A 22040-nucleotide genomic window follows, 5' to 3' on the forward strand; every position below is an offset into this window, starting at 1 on the left:
GAACAGAATCTCCTTCACCTGGCTAGGCGGTAATGAAATTGGGGCTCAAGCCCACCTTTCTGACTCCAGGGCTCACACCACTGTATGAGAAGTCTCTTCATCCAAGGAGTGATCAGCAAAGTTTTGAACCTTCTTCCCCACAAAGTCAGAGAGATGTAGAGAGTAGTTTCTTCTACAAACATTTTAGAGTACTAACTCAGCCTGGCATTGTGCTAGGTGCCAGAGATAGAGCGATGGTCAAAAACATGATTCTTTCTCTCTCAAGAAGGCTTAGAAAGATGGAGGGAGGGAAAAAGAAAGAATCTGTAAAAACCCAAAGAAACCAGAGGTGGGAAGAGACAGACAGGAGAAAAAACAAACTTGAGTCAGAGATCAATAAAGCAAGAGTGGGAGAGGCTGGCAGAGGCCAAGAGGGAACCCATGGTGCAGTGGGAGGCTGCTAGGGGAGGGCACAGGGAGGCCAGAGACTGGCTACTGGCTCTCATCCAGGGGCATCTGCCCACAGCTCATATTTTTCTGTCCAGTGACAGCTAAATGAAGAGAAAGCTAACTTTACAACCGCCCACTTCACACATAATGAATATGAATGGGCATCCCGGAGCCTGTTCCGTGGGATTGTCTGTGAGCTGACAGGTCCTCCTACTGACTGGGCCATCCCAGCCAGCCTGTCCCCTGACTAGGGCATGAGCAGCCCTTCCACCTGCTTCTCATTAGCTATGTCCCTCCTCCTCCTCCACACCCCTAAGACACAGCCCCCAAAATCTCCAGATACCCCTGCCCTCAGCCTCACTCTAGAGGTGACCTCAGACCTCTGCCCAGGCCAGTGGTTCCCCAAGGCCAGGCCTGTGCTCCAATCACTCCTTCTGGGAAAGGAAAGGGGAAGTGGCCCACCCTGAAATCCCAGCTCCCTTTGCTGAGGCTCCTGTCTCCCCCAGAGAAGATGCCAGAGCCCTAAATCTTGGTCCTGGCAGGAACGTGGACACCAGGTCAGGATTGGAGGACCACAGCCAGGGGCCCATCAGTCCAGGCTTCCCACCTCAGTCAGCAGGTGGAAATGCTTCTCATACGTGGCATTCAGTCCTCCTTCCTCACCTCTCCCATCTACACTTCAGCCTGAATTACAACCCCAAAGTGCAGACCCTCTGCAGCTCCAGATAGGAAGTCTAGCGCAGCCAGGAACTGGGAAGACCATAACATTTCCTTTATCCAGCAAAGGAAAGACATACCTTGCTCCTGTCCAAGCCTCCTCCACAGGCTCATCCTAGCCATTTTCCCCTGGAGGGTGGTAAGCATGAAGCATCAGTTGTCAGAGCCCTTGCTCCTGATGCTGGAGCCCCCTTCCTTCCCACTTAGTGACTGCCGGCTCCCCCAGCAATCTCTCCTCCAATAGTAAGAGGCTGGGACCAGTAGGACCTGCGGTGGGCCCTTCAGACATCTGTTACCTATCATACTGTTGCTTTTACTTGCTCTTCTGGCTGTGTCTCCATCAACTGTGAGCTCGAGAGAAGTGAGAGAGCGTGGTATCCTAGTCACCTGGAAATCCAGGGCATCTAGCAAAGGGCCTGGCCCCAGCAGGCCTTCAAGGTGTGATGGCAGGTTGCTGAAAGAGTAGCTGACTCTTCTGAGTGCCTCTGGATTCAGAGCAGTGAGCTAGGTCCAGGGGCTTTAAGGAGACCTAAGACATGGTTCTGGTCCTTGAAGGGGATTTCTGTCTTCTAGGGAACACAGGAATTGTGTGCAAATTCATAGAAGGTTAACATTGGAGGGGCCACTGCCAAGACTAAGAACTGCTACCATTTATTGTCATCCCTTGTCAGCCAGATATACAGGCTCATTTCCATGATCTTACTCAGCCCACGCAATAGGACTATTATTAAATCAATTTCTACAGATGAGCCAACTGAGGCTTGGAGCTTGACTAGCTCAAGGTCCCTCGGTGAGTAAAGGTCAGAGCCCAGTTGAAAGTCAGGGCTGTCTCACTCCCAGAGGGTGCACCTCCCTTTTCTATAGCCAGCAGCCTGAGGCTCACTATGCCAAGTGCCAAATGAATGTAACAGCTACTCTCCTCTGAGAAGTCAGCTCATCGAGGACAGACAGGAAGTCAGCCTCCTGGGAGATGAGCCTAACAGGTACAGAAGGGGCAGCCAACACAAGAGTTCTCTGGGACCCAGAAGAGAAAGAAATTTAGGCTCAGACTGAGAAGACAAAAAAAGATGGCGGCAACAGCCAAGTTACCCTGAGGAGGGCACAGTCAGGGCACACCAGAGGCTAGGCCAAGGCCAAACTTGAGTGGCCCAGTCAGGATCTAAAGCAATGGACATTTGCCATGAATCTTCCATGCCAGGGACCATGCTAGAGCAATTACAAGTATCGGCTGTGGTGCATAAGTGAGCAAATGAATGCATGAGTGTTAAGTGCTGGGCTATGACAGTGATGAACTTAGCAAAGAGTGTGAGGAAGTGGAAAACACACGTACGCTGAGACAGAGGCCTGGGTTTGAATCCTGGCTCTAGCCTTTATATGACCTTGGGCAAGTTCTTTACCCTTTCTGTGCCAGTTTTCTCCTGTGTAAAACAGGGATTAAAATGGCATGTATCTTTCAGGATATTACAATGAATATGTAAGATATTATACATCAAGTGGTTAGAACGCTGGCTGGCACATAGTAAGTCCTCAGTATTTGCTGGCTGTGTAGAAAATAAGCCTTCAATAAGCATCTAATATTGTGCCTGGTACCTACTTGGCACCCCGTAAGTAGTAACTCTTATGATTAACAAGGGACAGCTCCCATCCCATCCTTAGAGTGATACTACCTCAGATTAATCTGTCCCTCTGTGGATTGAAAGAGCAGTGGACCCCGAGCCTACTTAGCAATAAACAACCTTTTATGTAACTCAATCATTTACAAAGGGTCTTCATGTACTCTGCCCATTTCGTGACCCAGATGAGATTTTAAAAGCCACAAAAACAGGGTGGCTCCAAAAGACATATTTCTGTACAAAGACCTGAGTTCAAATGGCCACCTGCCACTAACACACTCTGTGGCTGTGAGAAGCCCCTTCCTCTCCCCAGGCTGGTTCCTGGGCCTCTAGCTGAAGGGATTCACCTGCCCAGGCTTTACGGCCCTCGCAGCTTTGACAGTCCTGCATTCTCTTTTGCAGGTCAGAGGAGAGACAGGCCTCTGAAGACACAGGCTCAGTGACTCAGGCTTCATGCGGAGAGTAAGAATGTGAAAATCCATCTCTCCCAAACTGACATTTCAAGGATACATATTTCCTGTCAGTCCTTGTAAGAAATCGCCAGAAATCCATCATGCACATAAATTGTGTCAGTTCCCTTGTCCTGTGCAAGTTACTTTGGGACAAAGGGCCCATCAGTCACAAGGACTTCCCATCTCACAGACTGTGAGCACCAGGAGTCCACTGCTTCCTTTCACCCCTGCTGTCCCTAACCATGCTGGCACATCAAAATGCCTGTCCTGAGGCTCAGCAGGTCCCAGGCCAGGCAGGCACTGAACACAAGACCCAATGAAAGGGAGATTCTCCCCAGAACACTGTTTCCTTTACAAGTCAAGACCCCTTGGAGATTTAAGAACCCATAAAACAACTGCCTACAGGTAAAATAAGAGCTTCCACGAATTCTAAAAAGGAAACAGTCCCTTCACCAGCATAGAAACAGTAGTATCTTCTGAGGCAGACGCAACCAGGAGTCTAGAGACCAGAGTGTAGGCTCCAGCTGTCTGTCCACTGACACCTACTACAAAGATTTTCCTTGCTTTTCTCTAGCCCACAGTGGGGTCCTCGGCCCTCCAACTCTGTTTCCTACCATGCCCCTGACTCCTGATGGTCTGTTTCCTAGGCTCCGAGCACTTAAGTTTCTGCTCAGTTCCAACCACCTGCCCCAGGGAGGGCCTAGAGCAGCTGATCCCCTTGCTTTCACCTAGCCCCTCACTCCCTAGCACTGACACTGGTTTGGCTGAGGCCAGCTCAGGGATGTGATCCAGAGAAATCTGGGGCTCCTACTGAAATTCCAGCAAACCCAGGGGTGCAGGACAATTCCTCAACAGAGTAACCTAGTGCTCTGGAGTTGGGCGAGAGCAATCCCAGATTACTGTGGAGTTAACTTACACTGGATAAATGCCAACTCCCCCTCCTCTTCCCCCAGGATGGGAGTGGTGGGGAGCTTGGCCAAGACAAGCGGTGACCAGCAATACTGGAGGAAAAAAGTCACTTTCTAGACCTGGAAGAGATATGAAGAGGCCATATTTCCTGCAGACAAGCCAAGGGGAATTATTTTTCTTCTTTTTAATGTAAACAGAATACACAAACACATTAAAAACTCCAACACGACACAGGAGAATACACACGGAATTATATATAGATATTTACAAGCCCTCGAAAGCCAAAAGGAAAAATGGCCCCTCTGGTTAAGGGAAGCTTCTCTTCCTATCTCATCCCTGTCCAAAATCAAAGTGCTGAGGCAGCTGCAGGAGCCTCTGCAATTACTTCTGGATATAACATAGCAGGAGGTTGGAATGACATCAGAAACCCCCCACCCCCACTCCAGAACACAACCAAGATACTGACTTTCTGGCCCTGGCCCTAATCCTAAACCCTCCTCCTTTGCAAGCTGACAAAGCAAGGATTTGTGTGTCTCAGGAGGCGTCAGCTTGACCCCTGAAATTCAGATGCACTGCAGAGGGGTTCCCATCCCATTCCAGCTTTCCCAGCCTTGGGCTGATTGTGAAATGAGCCAAAGCCAACCATGTCCAAGAGAGGAGGCTGGAGGAAGTAAAGGAAGAATGGATCCCAGGCAGAGATGACTGCTTCGGAGCAGGACCCTGTGAACTAATGGGAGGTCAAGCTGGGCTCACCAAAGCCCAGGACAGACTGTGGAGGACACAGTGGGGCTGTGCTGCCACCTGGAGGGGAATGGGAGCACTGCAGCAATGAACGAGGACAGTACTGCAAGTACCTGGCGATCATCCTTTCTTTCGGTTTCAGTCCCCTAACCAACAGCCTCACTGCAGCAGCTCTTCCCAGGAAATAGGCTTGGAGAAGACCTCCCTTTCTAACCACAAGTCATAGTTCATCTGAAAGTCCTCAGGGAGGTCCACCCGTTGGCCCAGGACACTCTGCAGGCAGTTGTCCACTGGCAGGAAGTCAGGGTTGCTGTGGGCCCGGTCATAGCGCCGGGCATTGAAGCGTTCAATGTTGGCACGGAGGGCACACTCCTCTGCCTGGAAGTCCCAAGGCCGGGCATCAAGATCTGAGACAAAGCAGGAAGAACACAGTTAGGAGCCAAGCCCTGTAGCAGCTCCCCATGGATTCACTGCAGCTCAGGGGCCTGGCTAGGAATGTCGAGTGTCAACTAGGAGCAGGAAACCTCTGAGTTCATCCTCAGAAAGATGACAGGAATTCCTTCCTAGATCCAAAGGAGAGTCAAGGACAAGCAGAAAAGCCAGAGGTACTGAGAAAGAGGCTTATACTGTACAGATTATGTAGACCCAGAGAGGGAGAGCCATGTGTACAATACATTTCTGTCTAAGTGGCATTCTCCCTGGCTCTCTGGGGTCAGAGGCAGGAGCCTGGAGATACTCTCATTTGCTCATTCTCTCCCAACTCCCCGACAAGATACTGCATGCCACCATGGGCCTGCACACATTCACAGAGCATTGGGGGTACAGACACAGTCATTTAGCCATGGTGCTATATTCCAGGAACACAAGAACGCAACAACACACACACAGAGCAGCCCAGGTGGGCAGGGGAGATACTGCGGACAGAAGGAAGAGTGCCTGCAGAGCCTAGCAGTGGGAGCCACATGGCTCATGTGCCAGGACCGAGCACTTCTTGTGCCTGGAGTCCTGGGTATGATGGAGGCTGGGCTGACAGCAGGGAACAAGGTTGAAAAGGAAGCTGGGTCAGATTGCAGAGGAGGAGAATGAAAAAGGACGAGTGAGCCTCACATGCCCTGCCTAAGAGTTTGATTCTAATTCTAAAGGAAATAGGAAGCTAATGAAGGATTTTACTCAGGGCAGTGACAGCACAGGATCTGCATGTTGAAAAGATTCACTAGGGGGCCGGGCGCAGTGGCTCACGCCTATAATCCCAACCCTTTGGGAGGCCAAGACTGATGGATCCCTTAAACCCAGGAGTTCAAGACCACCCTGAGAAGGCACAGCAGCTCATGCCTGTAATCCCAGCACCTGGGGAGGCCGAGGCAGGTGGATCACTTGAGGCCAGGAACTTGAGACCAGCCCGGCCAACATGGTGAAAACTTGTCTCTACAACAAATCCAAAAATTAGCTGGACCAGGTGGCATCCAGTTGTAGTCCCAGCTACTTGAAAGGCTGAGGTGAGAGAATCGCTTAAACTTGGGCAGTGGAGGTTGCACTGAGCTGAGATTGTGCCACTGACTCCAGCCTGGGCGACAGAATCTCAATCTAAAAAAAAAAAAAAAGTCCACCCTGGGCAACATGGTGAAACCCTGTCTCTACAAAAAAGATACACTTAGCTGGGCATAGTGGCAAGTGCCTGTGTTCCCGGCTACTTGGGATGCTAAGGCAGAAGGATCACTTTAGCCCAGGAGACAGAGGTTGTGGTGAGCCGAGATCACACTCCAGGCTGGGCAACAGAGCAAGACCCTATCTTTAAAATAAAAAATTCAAGTAAAAAAGAATCACTAGGGAAATCTGAGGCACTGATGGAGGGGAAGGAACTGGAGGCAGGGAAGCCAGTCAGGAACTATAAGAGTTTAGGTGGCCAAAATGGGGGTGAAAAGAGGGGACAAAGTCTTTTAAAAATTTCTAGAAAATGAATGACTTGGAGGGACAGGGAGAGATGGGGCATGATCAGAGATGCCAAGCCTGGGTAGCTTCCCAAAGTCCTTCCTAGAGTGCCTATCCTGATGCTGCAAAAGCAGGAGCTGGTCTCCTTCCTGTTCCTTGGTGGGAAGCTCAGGGTAGAGAAGTGCCTGAGTACCATGGGCAGGGACTGAAAGATGTCACCTTTCCCGACACACTCCCACCCCAATCTGGCTGAGTGCGGAGCCTCACCATTGCCGTATGCCCAGTCGTCGTTCAGTCGATGCCGCACCTTCTGGTAGATGGCAGACATGGTCTTCATGTTGCTCTTTCGCCACTGCCGCCCCAAGTACTTGGTCTGCACCTTGAGCAACTTCAGCACATAGAGCTGCATCATGGCTTGTTTCACCTTGAGGGCCCGCTTCAAGATGGGGGCTGACTTGAACACCACCAGCATCTAGGAAGGGAAATAAGAAAGCAGCCCAAGTTGAGGACAGAAATTAATGCATACGCCTGGGTCACACTGCTGCTTAACCCTCTGGAAGTTATGGGCAGGGTGACAAACCATCCCAGTTCCCCTTGGACTGAAGGGTTTCCTGATACATAGGACTTTAAATGCTAAAACCAGTAGCGTTCCAGGCTAACCAGGATGGTTAGTCACCCTAACTATGGGTCACTTTGGAATCTGAAGAAAGCTATGGATTCTTTCCAGAAACATTCCTGTGTACACAGACACATAGTATCAGAGGATTCAAGGACCTCCTCACCCCAAAGGCATCCAGACCCAGAGTCAAGGAGGATTCTCACAACCCCGGTTATGTTACCCATCAAGATTAAGACGACATGGAAAAAGCTCTTCTGTAAGTGTAGATTTGTTTCAGTGTATGGCTGAGCCTCTTCCAGCTTCCAGTTCATCTCATCAAGAACTGGGAATTAGCCCTTAAAATGCAAGGATATGGCTACAGCAAAGTTAAGGGAAAAGGCACAGCGAGCTCCGCCCTGGGGACTCCCTGCTCCCAGCGTGAAATGCGACACTCTTCTTTGAGCTCCAAGTTCCAAGCCTGCTGACTGCACTGACTCACTTACCATTGTCCTTGAATGCTTCCACTTTGTCAGTTTGTTCAAGATCCGAAGCAGATTGATACAAGAAAAGAGGTTTCTCCAGCAAAACTGGTTACTGTCACCTGCTTCCTGCAGGGAAAATCCAGGAACAATCAGCCCTCATGGCTGCAGTGTGTGCAGCAGTTTCTAAAAGTCCCTCACACATGATCTCAGGACAGCTGGGCCTCCAGGCCTCTTCCAGGAACCCCCTGCTCTCAGAGCAGCCTGGGGACTCCATCCCAGAAGTTGGCAGGGGACTAGGGCAAGAGGGAAGCTCCCTAGACTTTTCCTGCAGGAAACATGAACGATGATACTGGGAGCTGTAGCCTCAGGCTTCCCCAGAGCACTTACTGATGAGTCCAGTGTTCGGGGAGAGAAGCACTCTACAGTGAGCTCTGGATCAGCAGTCCCTGAAGACCACACTCCCTAACTAATCCCTAAATCCAAATCTCTCTGCTCTGCAAGGCCCTCCTCCTGGCCCTTCTGTACACTTACAGTGCTTTCAAAGCTGGGCACTCCACAGTGACCTCACCTGTGGGAGACACCTCTATTCTTGTAGTGTTGGGGGAGGCAGGCTCTCTACTCACTGACCCTGGTGCCAAAGGAAACGCTGAGGAGAGCCCAGCCACTCACCAGACTCTCTGCAGTCAACTCTGGCAGCTCATGCACCACGCAGTGAGGGTAATCCAGGACAGAAATGCTGCAGAGGGGAGAGGACCCAGGTGCCCACCATGAGCAAAGGCCCAGGGCCTGGCGGAGCAGCCGTGCCTGAGCCAGTTCCCAGCTTTCCTCCCTCACTTGTTGGAGCAGAAGTAGCAATCTACCTGTCTGTCCCACTGTCTTTCCCAGTTTCCCCAGCTATAAGATGAGGAAATACCTGCTACAAGAGAACTTGTAAGGCACCCCTGTAGCCAGAGACCAGCTTGTTGATCTTGTAACGGGCAGAGACCCTCAAATATTTCCCCACAGCAATGAATGTGGGGCGGGGGAGGAGATCGCTCAGGGCAACTAATTTATGCCAAGCCTTTCTGGAGACAGGTCTGGCCGGCACCCTGTGGTATATCACACCGATGAGCAAGTAATGTCAAGTACAGCTGGCACTGGGCCAACAGCAGGGGCTGATGAATGTGGCCCCATTCATATAGGCACACCTTAGAGACAGCAAGCAGCCCATGGTCTCCTCAAAAAAAAAAAAAAAAAAAAAAAGTACAGAAGGGACAAGAAAGTACTAGATCCCGGGATGAAAACCCTCCTGCCCAGGCACGACCAAGTCACCTGGGGCAGGACTAGCCAGACTCAGATTTGACACACTGGGCTCTCCACAGGCAGGGGTCATGTCTCATTGATCTTTGTGTCCTGATGCCTAGCACAGTGCTGGCTTGTAGATTCTGGAAAAATGTTAGCTGAATGGACACAGGGGGAAATAGCAGCTGGGAACTCTGCTGTCTGACCATACCCGCCCCTTCATGGACCCTGGTCCTCATCACCTGTTCTTGGCAGTGATGTAGGACATGATGTTTTGATTGAAGAACTTTAGGATCAAAGGAATGCAGTTGGCAAACACCAGGTGCTGGGCCATGTATTCAAACTGAAGCCAACAGAAAAAAAAATAGTGTACCCCTTGGGACCTTGCCCTCTTTCCTCCAGGGATGAAAGGCCTTGGTTGGAGGGCCGTGTCTTAGAACATTCATGCAGAGTTCAAATGGGGTCAAAGGCCAAGGCCCCTGTTCTTGTGGGCTGGACAGGCAGCAGTGTCTGAGGCCCCAGCCCACAGGACAGGAGGGAAAGCCCTGCGGGTACCTGGTAGACATGGTTCAACTTAAAGTGCTTGAGCAGCAGCAGCAGGACAGCAGAAATGGCCTTAACAATGACCTCTTTGTGGCGGTTCACGTCCACCCCCAGCTTCATGCTCTGCAACACTGTGGTACTAGAAACATAATTGCCTGGGTGAGCCGCCAGTATGTTTAGTACCTCCTTTCTAGGTGCCCACAGCAAAGATGGACTCCGGAGCCTCCCTGGGTAAAGACTCCCACCTCCCCACTCACCCCATGGACATCTCAGAGGTCAGCCCAGAGCTCCCCATCCACCTCCCAAGCAATGTAGCCTGGCACAATTTATTCCTTCTCCGTGATGCCCTCAAATACTTTCTTAGTCTGTTTCTCTGCCTTTCCTCCAAAAATGAACTTCTTCTCCTTTCCAAGATCTCCCCTAAGCTTCTGCTGCCATATTAACCTGAGTTCCCCAAACTGTGTTCTGTGGAATACCAGGATATTGACAAGTTCATGCCATGGAAAAGAAGGGTTTTGGAGTAAATTTAGGAAGCACTGAGTCACATCGGTTTCTTAATTCAGGACTTCTCATTGTACATCTTTATAAGAGGAATCCCTCTTTGTAAGAGAAATCTATGAATTGGATATATAGTATTTGACTCTAGAACCTTTTTTCCTTTTTTCTCTAGAACCATCATCACATGTGGCCTAGTGTTCCTGCAATCCTCCCTCTGGTATTAGCCAATCCCTGCCTCCTCCCTCATCTGGCCATCACTGCCACACTCCAGGGCCACAACCAGGGGCTGGGTGGCCCTGGCAGGCAGGAGAGCAGGTCAAGGCTCAGGTCCTTCTCAAAGTAGAACATGATCTCAACTGTACTCTCACATGAAAGAGAGGAGTACAGGGCCCAGGGCGAAAGAACTCTGAAGAATCTCACTCTGTTGCCCTGAGACACTTGCTAGCATTCTGCAGGCCTGCTTACTGGCGGAAAGGGAAGGCTTTACACCTGGTGCAGGTTCAGCTGTTGCCAGACAAACTAACCCTCCTCATCCTGGGTGTCCCGATCACACAGCTGGAGAGGAGTGCTTTGGGGAATGTCCAGTGTGGCCCCATTCATTTTATAGAGGAGGAAATGACTTTCCCCAATTCACTCAGGAGTTCGCCCAGTGGCAGAATCTATACTAGAATCCAGGCCAACTGGACCAAGCCATCTCCCCAACCAGTGAAACTCTTTAATATAGTAGTTTCCTTTTTTTGAGTCAAAAATACCTACATTTAACCTGCAGAGAAGCTGGGCCAACAACAACCAACCTAACAAAATGAAAATGTTTGCCCTTCCCCATCTATCTGCTGCCCTCCTGCTCCATTCACAGAACAATACTCACGGCATCTCCTCAGGCAAGACATCTGCTAGGATGTTGATTGAGTCTGTTTTGGCTTTTGAGGTGGGTGCTGCAGCCAACAGGATCTTCAGGAGGGCAATCTGGGAAGAGCAGATCCTTCAGACACAGGTCTGAGAGCCCAGGGCCAAAATTAAGCCCTGAGCAGTCCTCCTGTTGGTCCAAAGGTGGCAGGAAGAGGGCAGGGCCCACTCTAAGGCTAGTGTAGTGGGAGGGTCCCACGGCAGGCGCCACTCACCATATACTGAGGCAAGCTGGGGAGCAAGCCTTGGTAGAGGGTTTCTGCAGGGACTTGCTCAACTTCTTCTTCTCCCTTTTAACATAATGGGTGCAAGCATAAAACCCCAGCCCAGAATACAATCTCCTGAGCCAGCTTGCTAGCTGGCTGGAGGAGAACCTGTAAACAGTGATGTACATCATGATGTTAATGATAATAGTAAACCCTGAACACACACAGCGTGTCAAGCATTTCAATTGTAATAACTCAGTTCATCCTTATAATCCTATGACGGTCTTAGTATTCCTATTTTACAGATAAGGAAATAAAGCATAGGGAGACCCCAGTAACTTGCTGGGGATCCTGGGGGCTGAAGAGGACCCCCAACTTACCCCTGAGAGAGGGGAGCGGAGGTATTCCTCCTCCATCTGCGCCTGGACCTCTGCAATTGATGTGTACTTGTGCTGGAGGGAGAGACGTGAAAAGAGGAGCTGGGGAAAACATTCTCTGGCCAAACTCCCTGCGCTCTAGCAAAAACCTCACACATGTGTCTTCAAACACAGTCTTCTGAAAAAGGATTGAGTCACCACAAAAATCCCGAACTAAAATCCCAAACCCAAATATTTTTCTTTTTTGAGATGGAGTCTTCCTCTGTCACCCAGGCTGGAGTGCAGTGGCGTGATCTTGGCTCACTGCAACCTCCGCCTCCCAGGTTCAAGTGAGTCTCCTGCCTCAGCCTCCCAAGTAGCCGGGACTACAGGCATGCACCACCATGCCCAGCTAATGTTTGTATTTTAGTAGAGATGAGGTTTTGCTATGTTGGCCAGGCTGGTCTTGAACTCCTGACCTCAGGTGATCCACCCACCTCAGCCTCTCAAAGTGCTGGGATTATAGGAGTGAGCCAGCATGCCCGGCCCCAAAATATTTTTCTAAGTGGGCACCTACCTCTTGCAACAGGGTAAGAAGCCCACAGTAGATAAGAAAAAAGTAAATTAAAGGAGGGAAAGGGGCTTTCGGATAGCTACAGTGACAGGAGAAAACTAAAAGCAAAATCAAATACTCAAAAAGCCCAGATGCACAGAGACCACTTAGTACTACAAATTCCAAAAATATATTTCAAAAACATATAAACAGTTTCACTCCAGATAGCTGTGAGGGGAGACACCTCTTCCCCACTCAATGTTCTCTCCCATGTGGAGAGACGGGTGCGCCAAACAACCCTTGTCTCGCTCTGCCCCGTCCAGACACTCACTCCTCTCTTCTCTGATTGGAGACTGTGGGAGGGGACACAGGGCAGCCTTGTCACCACCCTTCTCTTTCCCCTTTAGAACCTGTCTGCCTGCTGAGAGCCTGTGCTCTCTTCTCCCCCACCAGGCTTAGCAGGGTCTCTCTGCACTGCCTGGGACTGGTAGGTAACTCTGCCTAATCCTGGAACAATGTATTAGGACGCTACTGCTGTATTAAGCCTCATTCTCCACGGCTCTATGAGCTATAAAGTTGGCATTACAATCTTCATCTGCCTACTCCTCTATTTCAACTGCCTGAGAATGTGAACAAGGAAAAGGAGGACTATTTATTGGGCTCCTTAGAATTCCAGCAACTGTCAAGGCCGGGCACGGTGGCTCACACCTATAATCCCAGCACTTTGGGAGGCCAAGGCGGGCAAGTCACCTGAGGTTGGGAGTTCGAAACCAGCCTGAGCAACATAGAGAAATCCCGTCTCTACTAAAAATACAAAATTAGCTAGGTGTGGTAGCGCATGTCTGTAATCCCAGCTACTCAGAAGGCTGAGGCAGAAGAATCACTTGAACCCGGGAGGCAGCAGTTGCGGTGAACCAAGATCACACCATTGCACTCCAGCCTAGGCAACAAGAGCGAGATTGTCAGGGGGAAAAAAAAAAAAAAGAATTCCAACAACTGTCAAATAATATAATTCTTTTTTTTTTTTTTAAGAGTCGGGGTCTCACTCTGTAGCCTATGCTAGAGTGCAGGGGCACGATCATAGCTCACTGTAGCCTTGATCTCCTGTGCTCAGTCAAGAGGCTGATCTCCTGCATCAGTCTCTTGAGTAGCTGGGACTATAGGCATATACCTTGGCGCCCAGTGGTCAGGTAATAGAATCTTTAAAGACTTTCCAGTCAGTTCCAAACAAAAGCTCAGCTTAAACAAGTAAAACTTATAATAAAACTAGCGAAACTTATAAAAGACTGTTTGTAAGGTTATTTTGAAGTCTACCCCTGCCTCTACCCCAGGTTCCTTCAAGCAGATAACAGTCTTAAAAGCTTCTCCCTACAGGCTGGTCTCACTTTACTCACTTGGGACCCAATGAGGCCAAAAGCTCACCCAAAGCCACTCACCTGTTTCAGAGTCTTGATGCTTTCATGGATCGGCCTGGGCAGCCCCACCACTGTGTTCGTGTCACTGGAGAATAAAGAAGGCCCTGTGTTGAGCCTTGACATCAATTCACCTGGGACCCCAAACACCAAAGGCCAGGAGAGCTCACAGCAAAAGGAACTCAGCTTCTACTCACCTGCCTAGAGTGTAACCTATAAATTTGCTGCGGCTGGACTCGAGGAACATCTCAATGTCTTTCTCTCTGCCGCGCGCCCAAAACAAGAGAAAAGGTTTTTAACAAAAGCTATTTCAAAGTGTTACAGTTAACAAAAACGTAGAACATCCAGAAAGTGTGAAGCCAGGACAAGAAAAGTCTCCTACAATTGTTTTTCTCTTTGAAAAAAAGGGAAAAAAATGGAAATTTTCACAGTATTTTAATGTTTCTTATAATTTTACTGAATCAGTAACCTGAAAATATATGTTAATTAGTTTATTCATAAAATTAAAGGGATACATCAAACTTAAAAACATACTTTATACAGACAGTATGAACAAGTTTCTCAGCAGACTTTCTTAAATATTAGAATTTTTAAACAAAGTTACAGGCCACCGATTTCTCATACAGGTCACATTTTCCTATCCCAAACAATCAGCATACCTTGCATTTTCTGATGATCTGTTTACATTCCCTTCAGAGATCACTGAAAACTGAGGCTTTACCTGGATCAAGAAAGTGACTTCTATATCCTCTCACACATTCATCTATTTTATTTCTTAAGTTGCTGCCTATCAAACAGACACCATTTATCTATCTCCAGGTACCTTCCCATCCATCAATTTACTCACATATATCTCAAACATTTTCATTATGGCTCTAAAGAAACACTTCCGGCCGGGCGCGGTGGCTCATGCCTGTAATCCCAGCACTTTGGGAGGCCGAGGCAGGTGGATCACGAGGTCAAGAGATCGAGACCATCCTGGTCAACATGGTGAAACCCCGTCTCTACTAAAAATACAAAAAATTAGCTGGGCATGGTGGCACGTGCCTGTAATCCCAGCTGCTTAGGAGGCTGAGGCAGGAGAAGTGCCTGAACCCAGGAGGCGGAGGTTGCGGTGAGCCGAGATCGCACCATTGCATTCCAGCCTGGGTAACAAGAGCGAAACTCCGTTTCAAAAACAAAAACAAACAAACAAACAAAAAAAAAACAAAAACAAACAAACAAACAAAAAGAAACACTTCCAAGAGAGATCCAAGATGGCTGATCACTAGCAGCTCGGGCTCATAGATCCCAGTGAAAGCACAGAGAATGAGAGGATGCCACACTTTCAGACGAGTATTTGTTGCTCACGGACCAAGAGATTCCCAGCGGAGGAGCCCCACGGGTCGCCAGAGCGACTCTTGTGGCCGGTGCGGCAGTTTTGCTGGCGCCTTAGTGCGGCAGTTCTTGGTGCAGAGTCCGGAGATTCCCAGGCAGAAAAGCACCATCCATCTTAACACCGCTGTTGTGGCCAGCGCAGTGGATTGCTCAGATTTCGGCGCTGGGAATCAACAAGTTGGACGTCCGCTCAGAGACCTAGTTAGAAAGTCGGTAGTTACAAAGACGACAGAGGGATAAATATATAATGAAGGGAAGAAACCAGCCTAAAAAGGCAGAGAATACTCAAAATCAGAATGCCTCTCCCTCTACAGGGGATCGCAATTCCTCATCAGTAACGGAACAAGGCTTAATGGAGAACCAGTGTGTTCCAATAACAGAAGCAGGTTTCAAAAGGTGAGTGATAAGAAACTTCTATGAATTAAAAGAACTTGTTCTAACCCAATGCAAAGAAACTAAGAACCTTGAAAAAAGGTTTGACGAAATGTTAACGAGAATGGACAATTTAGAGAGGAATATAAGTGAATTGATGGAGCTGAAAAACACAACACGAGAACTTCGCGAAGTATGCACAAATTTAAACAGTCAAATTGATCAAGCAGAAGAAAGGATATCAGAAGTCGAGGACCAGCTCAGTGAAATGAAACGAGAAGACAAGATTGGAGAAAAAAGGATAAAAGGGAATGAGCAAAGTCTCCAGGAAATATGGGACTATGTGAAAAGACCTAATTTACGTTTGATAGGTGTACCTGAATGTGACGAAGAGAATGAATCCAAGTTGGAAAATACCCTTCAGGATATCATTCAGGAAAACTTTCCCAACCTAGCAAGGCAGGGTAATATTCAACTCCAGGTAATACAGAGAACACCACAAAGATATTCTTCAAGAAGACCAACCCCAAGACACATAATTGCCAGATTTATTAGGGTTGAAATGAAGGAGAAAATACTAAGGGCAGCCAGAGAGAATGGTCAGGTTACCCATAAAGGGAAACCTATCAGACTTACAGCAGATCTCTCAGCAGAAACCCTACAAGCCAGAAAAGAGTGGGGACCAATATTTAACATCCTTAAAGAAAAGAACTTTCAACCCAGAATTTCATATCCAGCCAAACTAAGCTTTATAAGCAAAGGAAAAATTAAATCTTTTGCGAACAAACAAGTACTTAGAGAGTTCACTACCACCAGGCCTGCTTTACAAGAGCTTCTGAAAGAAGCACTATACATATAAAGGAACAACCAATATCAGCCTTTCCAAAAATATATCAAAAAGCAAAGAGCATTAACACAATGAAAAATTTACACCAACTAATGGGCAAAACAGCCAGCTAGCATCAAATGCCAGTATTAAACTTATATATATTCTAATTGGATAAAAAGCCAAAACCCATCGGTATGCTGCACCCAGACCCATTTCATATGCAACGATACACAAAGACTCAAAACAAAGAGAAGGAGGAAGATTTACCAACCAAACAGAGAGTAAAAATAAACAAATAAACAAAAAGCAGGAGATGCAATTCTCGCCTCTAATAAAGTAGACTTTAAAGCAACAAAGATCAAAAGAGGCAAAGAAGGACATTACATAATGGCAAAAGGATCAATGTAACAAGAAGAGCTAACGATTCTATAGATCAATGAGACAGAAAATTAACAAGGACATCCAGGACTTGAACTCAGACCCGGAACAAGTAAACTTAATAAACATTTATAGAACTCTCCACTTCAAATACACAAAACATACATTACCACCTCACACCTATTCCAAAAGTGACTACATAATTGGAAGTAAATCACTCCTCAGTAATCGCATAGCATTTCATAGGTTTAGATGAAATATTGGTTGGCTGCTTGTTTTTTTCTTCCTTTATTCCTTCCTGTCTACATCATTAAGTATAATTATTGGTATAAAAGAGGTTTTCAATACCCATTATTAAACTGCATTCTAGCCTGGGCAAGAAAGCAATACTCCCATTCTCTCTCTCTCTTTCTCTTCCTTTTTCTTCCTCTTCTTCATTCTTTTTTTTCTTTCTTTCTTAAAAAAAAAAAAAGAAAAGAAACACTTCCTTAATCTATGACTGTTCTGTTAAAAATCATATACAACCCCAGGGTGGATGGGGGCATGTTTGCTTAAATGCTCTTGTTTTTATTTGTTTCCTAGTCCCTTTCACTAGCATGCCTAACTAACCAAGAGCTAACTCAAATTAATGACTCAGTAGCCACATGGGGGCCATGTTGTGTGAGACCAGCAAGGCCAGCCTCCCTGAGACCCTCAGGCCAGCACAGGGCACTTTAAAAGAGCCTCAACCCAGAGCCAGGGTCAGCCTGCCCTCAGAAGACCACACACAGTGACGCAGGCCAGGTGGCAGGCCTGACGATGTGAGGGCTCTAGCTTCAGGAGCCAAGAGTGCTCTGGAGGTCTGAGACTCACCTGACCTTGGGAGCCCACGGTAGCCCTTTGGGGCAGGTCAGCCTGTCAGTCTGCGGGTGCTGTAGTGGGGGAGGCATCACTTCATCCCGTTCCAGGGGGAACGTCTCCCCCTCCAGACTGTTGTCATCATCATTCTCCTCTTCCTCTTCTCGAGAATCATCAGCCTTGTAGGGATCCCGCTCGTTGAAGGCATCTAGGTTGTCCTGCTTTATCAGAGCCTGAAACCAGGGAAGGTAGATGAGACAAGAGCCAACTGAGGATGCAGACCAGGGAAGTGAGGCCAGGGGAGACACAGCACAGAGGTGTGTCAGATAGAGCTAAGAACAGTGGAACAACCAGAGGCAGAGTCAAGACGGGGGCCAAACAATCAACTACTTCTTCCTCCAGTCCCTCAAAAGCACCATGTGCTGAGCACACGTCATAAACTAGACCAGAGCAGGGGACAAAGTGTCCTTGCCATGGAGGCATGATTCTGACTGGCTACTCAGAGCTCATTTCCAGTAGCCCTCTCCTCCCAGGACTGCCCTGCTGCAAGCGTGCACCTTGAGGACCCTCAGGAGTCACAGGGACCTCTGTTGCCCTCACCTTGTGCTCTCGGCGGCCTCGTTTCTGCTGCTGCTCAATCAAATCTGAAGCAGATGCTGGTGGAGAGGCGGCCCTCATGTTTCGAATCACTTTGATGCTGTCCTCAGGAAGTGGGGGGAGACCCAAGATGCTGCGCTTCTCAGCCTTCATGCTCTGTAGCTCCTCAAAGCCACCCAGCGTGCACTGCATCACAGGCAGGAGCAGAGCCAGGGTCAATATGTCCACAGGGCTGGTCCCTGACCATTGTGTCAGGCTCAGAAGAACCCATGACATCATGACTCATGTCTTTATAGAGACCCAGGCAACCTCTGAACAAGGGACTAAAGCCACTCGCAAGAAGAATTCAGTGACATCATCAAGGGAAAGGAGAAAAAGGAACAAGGAAAGAGTAGAGATGCAGGCTGACTGACTCGTACAGACACACTGAACTCAGCACCTATGACATACTCTTCAATTTTAAAAAAGGCAAACAGCCTAACCCTTCAAGTTCCGAGAAAAGTTGGTAAGACTCACATGTTTTACAAGTTGTACATGCAAGTCTTTCAAAGTCAAATTGGAAATATAGTTGGTTGCTCAAATTTGAAAGAAAAAAAAAAAGCTTCATCTAAACATCTCCCAAGAAGCAGAAACCCCAGAACCATGCAGCAATTTTAGACTGCTTAGTTTTACTGTTTCTGAGCAATTCCGCTTTCCTCTCTGGCCTCAGCAAGGCTTTGTGAAGAACAGGATATGTGGCCAAGATAAAGTGTGTCAATGACTCTTAAGAAATCCTACACTTACTGGCTCCAGGGTCAACCCATTCTGAAAGAAGGAAGGATGAGCCCCAGTGTAGCAGCAGTCCCAACTCACCTCCACCATCTCCCCATCCTCCTGGGAAAGGCTCCTGGGATGGCCTGGCTGCTAACAACACTCCAAGCATGGTGTGCTGGCCAGCCCACCCTAGCAGCCAGTCCCTCCCTACCTAGACATAGAATCAGGTTGACAGCATACCCTGAAGAAAATGAAGGCTGGCTCAGGGCTTACTCTTGCCCCTTCAAATGACATCGAACCAGGACCCCAATTACACCAGCTTTAACTTTGCCTCAAATCCCTTTACAAACTCCAGGTTCAGAGTTGCTTGCTGAGAGGCAACTTGTCTGGGGGAGAGCTGTCTACCACTGGGAAAACAGCTTCCAGGGGTCAGGAGCCAACAGTCTATTCTGACTCAAGGTCTATGTCCTCGTTGGCTACAATGGAACAAAAGTGGCACTTCTTTGTCATCTCCTTTTAGCAGCTTTTAAAATATATATATTTTTCTTACCAAAGCAGTTTTACAATCGCATAATTCAATATTCAAAAGGATATTCAAGGAACAGTCTTCCTACTGCCCATTCCCTACCACCTGAGTTCTCCTCCAAGGAGGTGCTCACCAATACTGTCTTCCAGAGCAGCAAGAGAACTTTCTTCATGGGGAAGTGAGGGGCATGACCACTGCAAAATTTGGTCACCATCCCAAACAGCATGATGGCAAATGGCTCATTGTTGTACAGCGGGGAGCCTGGAGGTGACACAAAGGTATCAGGACCCTCCCAAAGCCTTCTGCCTCAGCTTTCAGGCAGGGCCTCTAGAGAGGATCCCCAGGGTCCTACCCAGCTCGGCTCTGAAGGTCTGTCGCATGGTCCTCCACTCAGCCTTGTCACCCTCACACTCCTGGTGAACAGTCTCCACTATCAGGTACATGATGTTGAGCAGGACCCTGAGGACAAGAGCCAGCTCACAATGGAGTAGGATCGGGAGTCAAGGGAGCACCCTAGTGTCTAACAAAGTGCTTACTCAAAGCAGGGACTTAATGTTAATAAATGGTAGTGAATAAACGAACATGAACAAGAGTGGCCAAAAGCATTTACCACCCTAAGCTTCCTAAAAAGAAAAATACCACAGAGGTGGTAGTGAGCTGTAGGGTCAAAGTAGAATAGGGTCACAGTGAGAACAACAACAGGGTTTATGACGAGGAAGTGGAAAGCAGGAGCTGGGAGGTGACACCCAGGGATCCTAACACCCAGGAGGGAGCACTACGAACACAATCTAAAAACTCCAAATTCACAAAACAGCCAGATTTCAACCCTCAAAAACCGAAGGGTCATCTTGTTGTTTAGCAGTTGCTTGAACTCCTGGGCAGCCATAAAACATCAGGAAGTTGTTGGGTCTAATCCAATGAAGATGAGGATCAAGCTGTGTACACAACAAGGCGGGAGCCCAGGGAACATCATCATGTGTTTCATCCAAATATAAAACTCCCCATACCTGGGTCCTCGTAACAGTGTGAGGAGGAGGCCCACACTTAGCTGTGGCTCTAATAAGTCACTTGACCCTGGATTGCCTTTGGGAGTCTCAACGCAGAGCCTCAACTAAGACGAGCCCTCAGCAGTTCCTACTCATCATTCACACTGAGCCCATCACACCTGTAGATGAGCGTGTACAGAAACACACACACCAAGGACACCAAAAGACAGCCTCCCACACCCTGCTCTGATCTCATCTCTGACTAACGCTTGGGAGCCCAGGCTTGCTGCTTGCCTCACCTCAGGTCTGTGCTGTCAGCCAGGGAGATGGCAGGCTTCCTCACAGCACTGCTGCAGGCGGCACTGTTGCTGCAGGAGATTTTGAGTCAGCATCTTCCTTCAAGAAGGAGGGTAAGTGAAGTCCCTGACAAGTACTGACCAATGGGGAAACAAAATGCTGTGACACATGCTTGGACTGCACAAGAGGCCACAGGATACGGTGGTTAAGAACCCAGCCCACGGCTGGGCGCGGTGGCTCACACCTGTAATCCCAGCACTTTGGCAGGCCAAGGCAGGTGGATCATCTGAGGTCAGGAGTTCGAGATATGCCTGGCCAACATGGTGAAACCCCATCTCTACTAAAAATACAAAAATCAGCCGGGCGTGGTGGCAGGTGCCTGTAATCCAAGCTACTTGGGAGGCCAAGGCAGGAGAATCACTTCAACACAGGAGGCAGAGATTGCAGTAAGCTGAGATCACACCACTGCACTCCAGCTGGGGCAACAGAGTGAGACTCTGTCTCAAAAAAAAAAAAAAAATAGGGATGATAATAGTATCTATATCCATAGCATGAATTAATACATGTAATGTCCTGAGAACAATGCCCGGGACACACAGGCACTCAATGAGTGGTCTTAGCGATTATCATTGACAGTGTTATTGTTAGATGAGCAGCAGCTGACCTGTCCACTAGACAAAGGACAAAGGTGACACAGGCAAGGTCAGGCACTGGTTAAGCCCACATGTCAGTCTTATGCCTGGCCTCCTGCCAAGGGGGAAACTGCAGGACGCACACAGCAGAGTCTGCAGGTTCAAAAGAGAGCTCAAAGTGAGGAGTCTGCTGAGGAGCACCCAGGCCTGGCCAAGGCCTGCACTGTCTGGTGTAAAAACTCTGGCATCGGGGAGCTGCAGTGACCTGTCATTAGTCTCCATCAGTCTTCAAGGTGTAAGTAAGCAACTCTGTTATTCAACCTGGGTGGCCAGAACAGAGCCTAGGACCAGACCTTCTGCCCCATGTGGCCCATGTAACCCTCTAAAAGCCAGTTAGTTCTGCAAGCTCTGTCCCCCTTCCCACCCTAGCCTCCCCTTCCCTACTCAGCCCCTAAAAATTGCTCACTCTATTTCCATGTTCAGAAGCTCCACCAAAGCATTGAACGTGCCCACCTCCAGGAGGAGAAAGATGTTGTAGCGCATCCAGGACTGCACCTCTGCCTCCGAGCTGCACTCCCCAAACGTGCCTGCAACACAGGGTTCAGCTCACTGAGCCCTCCCTGCATTTGAGTGGGCAATCTCACTGGTAGAGGTGCCAGGGGAGCCTGTGGAAGTCCACTCAATACCTTGAGCAACATAGAGAATTGCTCGAGCCACCTTGAGTCTCTTCTCCCTGGCAGTGACTTCCAAGCCATCCAGGAGCCTCATGGCATGGGTCCGGTGCTGGTTGGTATCCAGCTCAGTCCACTTCTTGTCTGTCACTGCAGGGCA

General features: G+C 48.6%; 1 protein-coding gene across 3 annotated transcripts in view; it reads right to left on the reverse strand.

Annotated features, from left to right (window-relative positions):
• Positions 1 to 4289: 4289 nt before the first annotated feature.
• Positions 4290 to 22040, reverse strand: part of STRIP1 (striatin interacting protein 1) — a 37422-nt gene continuing 19671 nt past the window's right edge. For all 3 annotated transcript variants that reach the window (XM_064372728.1, XM_021671930.2, XM_064372727.1), the window contains exons 4-21: positions 21896 to 22030; positions 21676 to 21796; positions 20580 to 20648; positions 19647 to 19753; positions 19428 to 19555; positions 18019 to 18201; positions 17434 to 17651; positions 13823 to 13888; positions 13650 to 13713; positions 11685 to 11756; positions 11314 to 11388; positions 11061 to 11158; positions 9707 to 9833; positions 9394 to 9494; positions 8540 to 8606; positions 7892 to 7996; positions 7058 to 7262; positions 4290 to 5268 (exon numbers count right to left, since the gene is read on the reverse strand). In XM_064372728.1, coding sequence (XP_064228798.1) covers positions 5021 to 5268; positions 7058 to 7262; positions 7892 to 7996; positions 8540 to 8606; positions 9394 to 9494; positions 9707 to 9833; positions 11061 to 11158; positions 11314 to 11388; positions 11685 to 11756; positions 13650 to 13713; positions 13823 to 13888; positions 17434 to 17651; positions 18019 to 18201; positions 19428 to 19555; positions 19647 to 19753; positions 20580 to 20648; positions 21676 to 21796; positions 21896 to 22030 — 2189 coding nt within the window. In that variant the 3' untranslated portion in view covers positions 4290 to 5020. The remainder of the gene's footprint in view (positions 5269 to 7057; positions 7263 to 7891; positions 7997 to 8539; positions 8607 to 9393; positions 9495 to 9706; positions 9834 to 11060; positions 11159 to 11313; positions 11389 to 11684; positions 11757 to 13649; positions 13714 to 13822; positions 13889 to 17433; positions 17652 to 18018; positions 18202 to 19427; positions 19556 to 19646; positions 19754 to 20579; positions 20649 to 21675; positions 21797 to 21895; positions 22031 to 22040) is intronic.

This window comes from Aotus nancymaae, unplaced genomic scaffold (assembly GCF_030222135.1).
Source record: "Aotus nancymaae isolate 86718 unplaced genomic scaffold, 86718_ANA_hifiasm-v0.15.2.pri h1tg000007l, whole genome shotgun sequence".
Lineage (NCBI taxonomy): Eukaryota > Metazoa > Chordata > Mammalia > Primates > Aotidae > Aotus > Aotus nancymaae.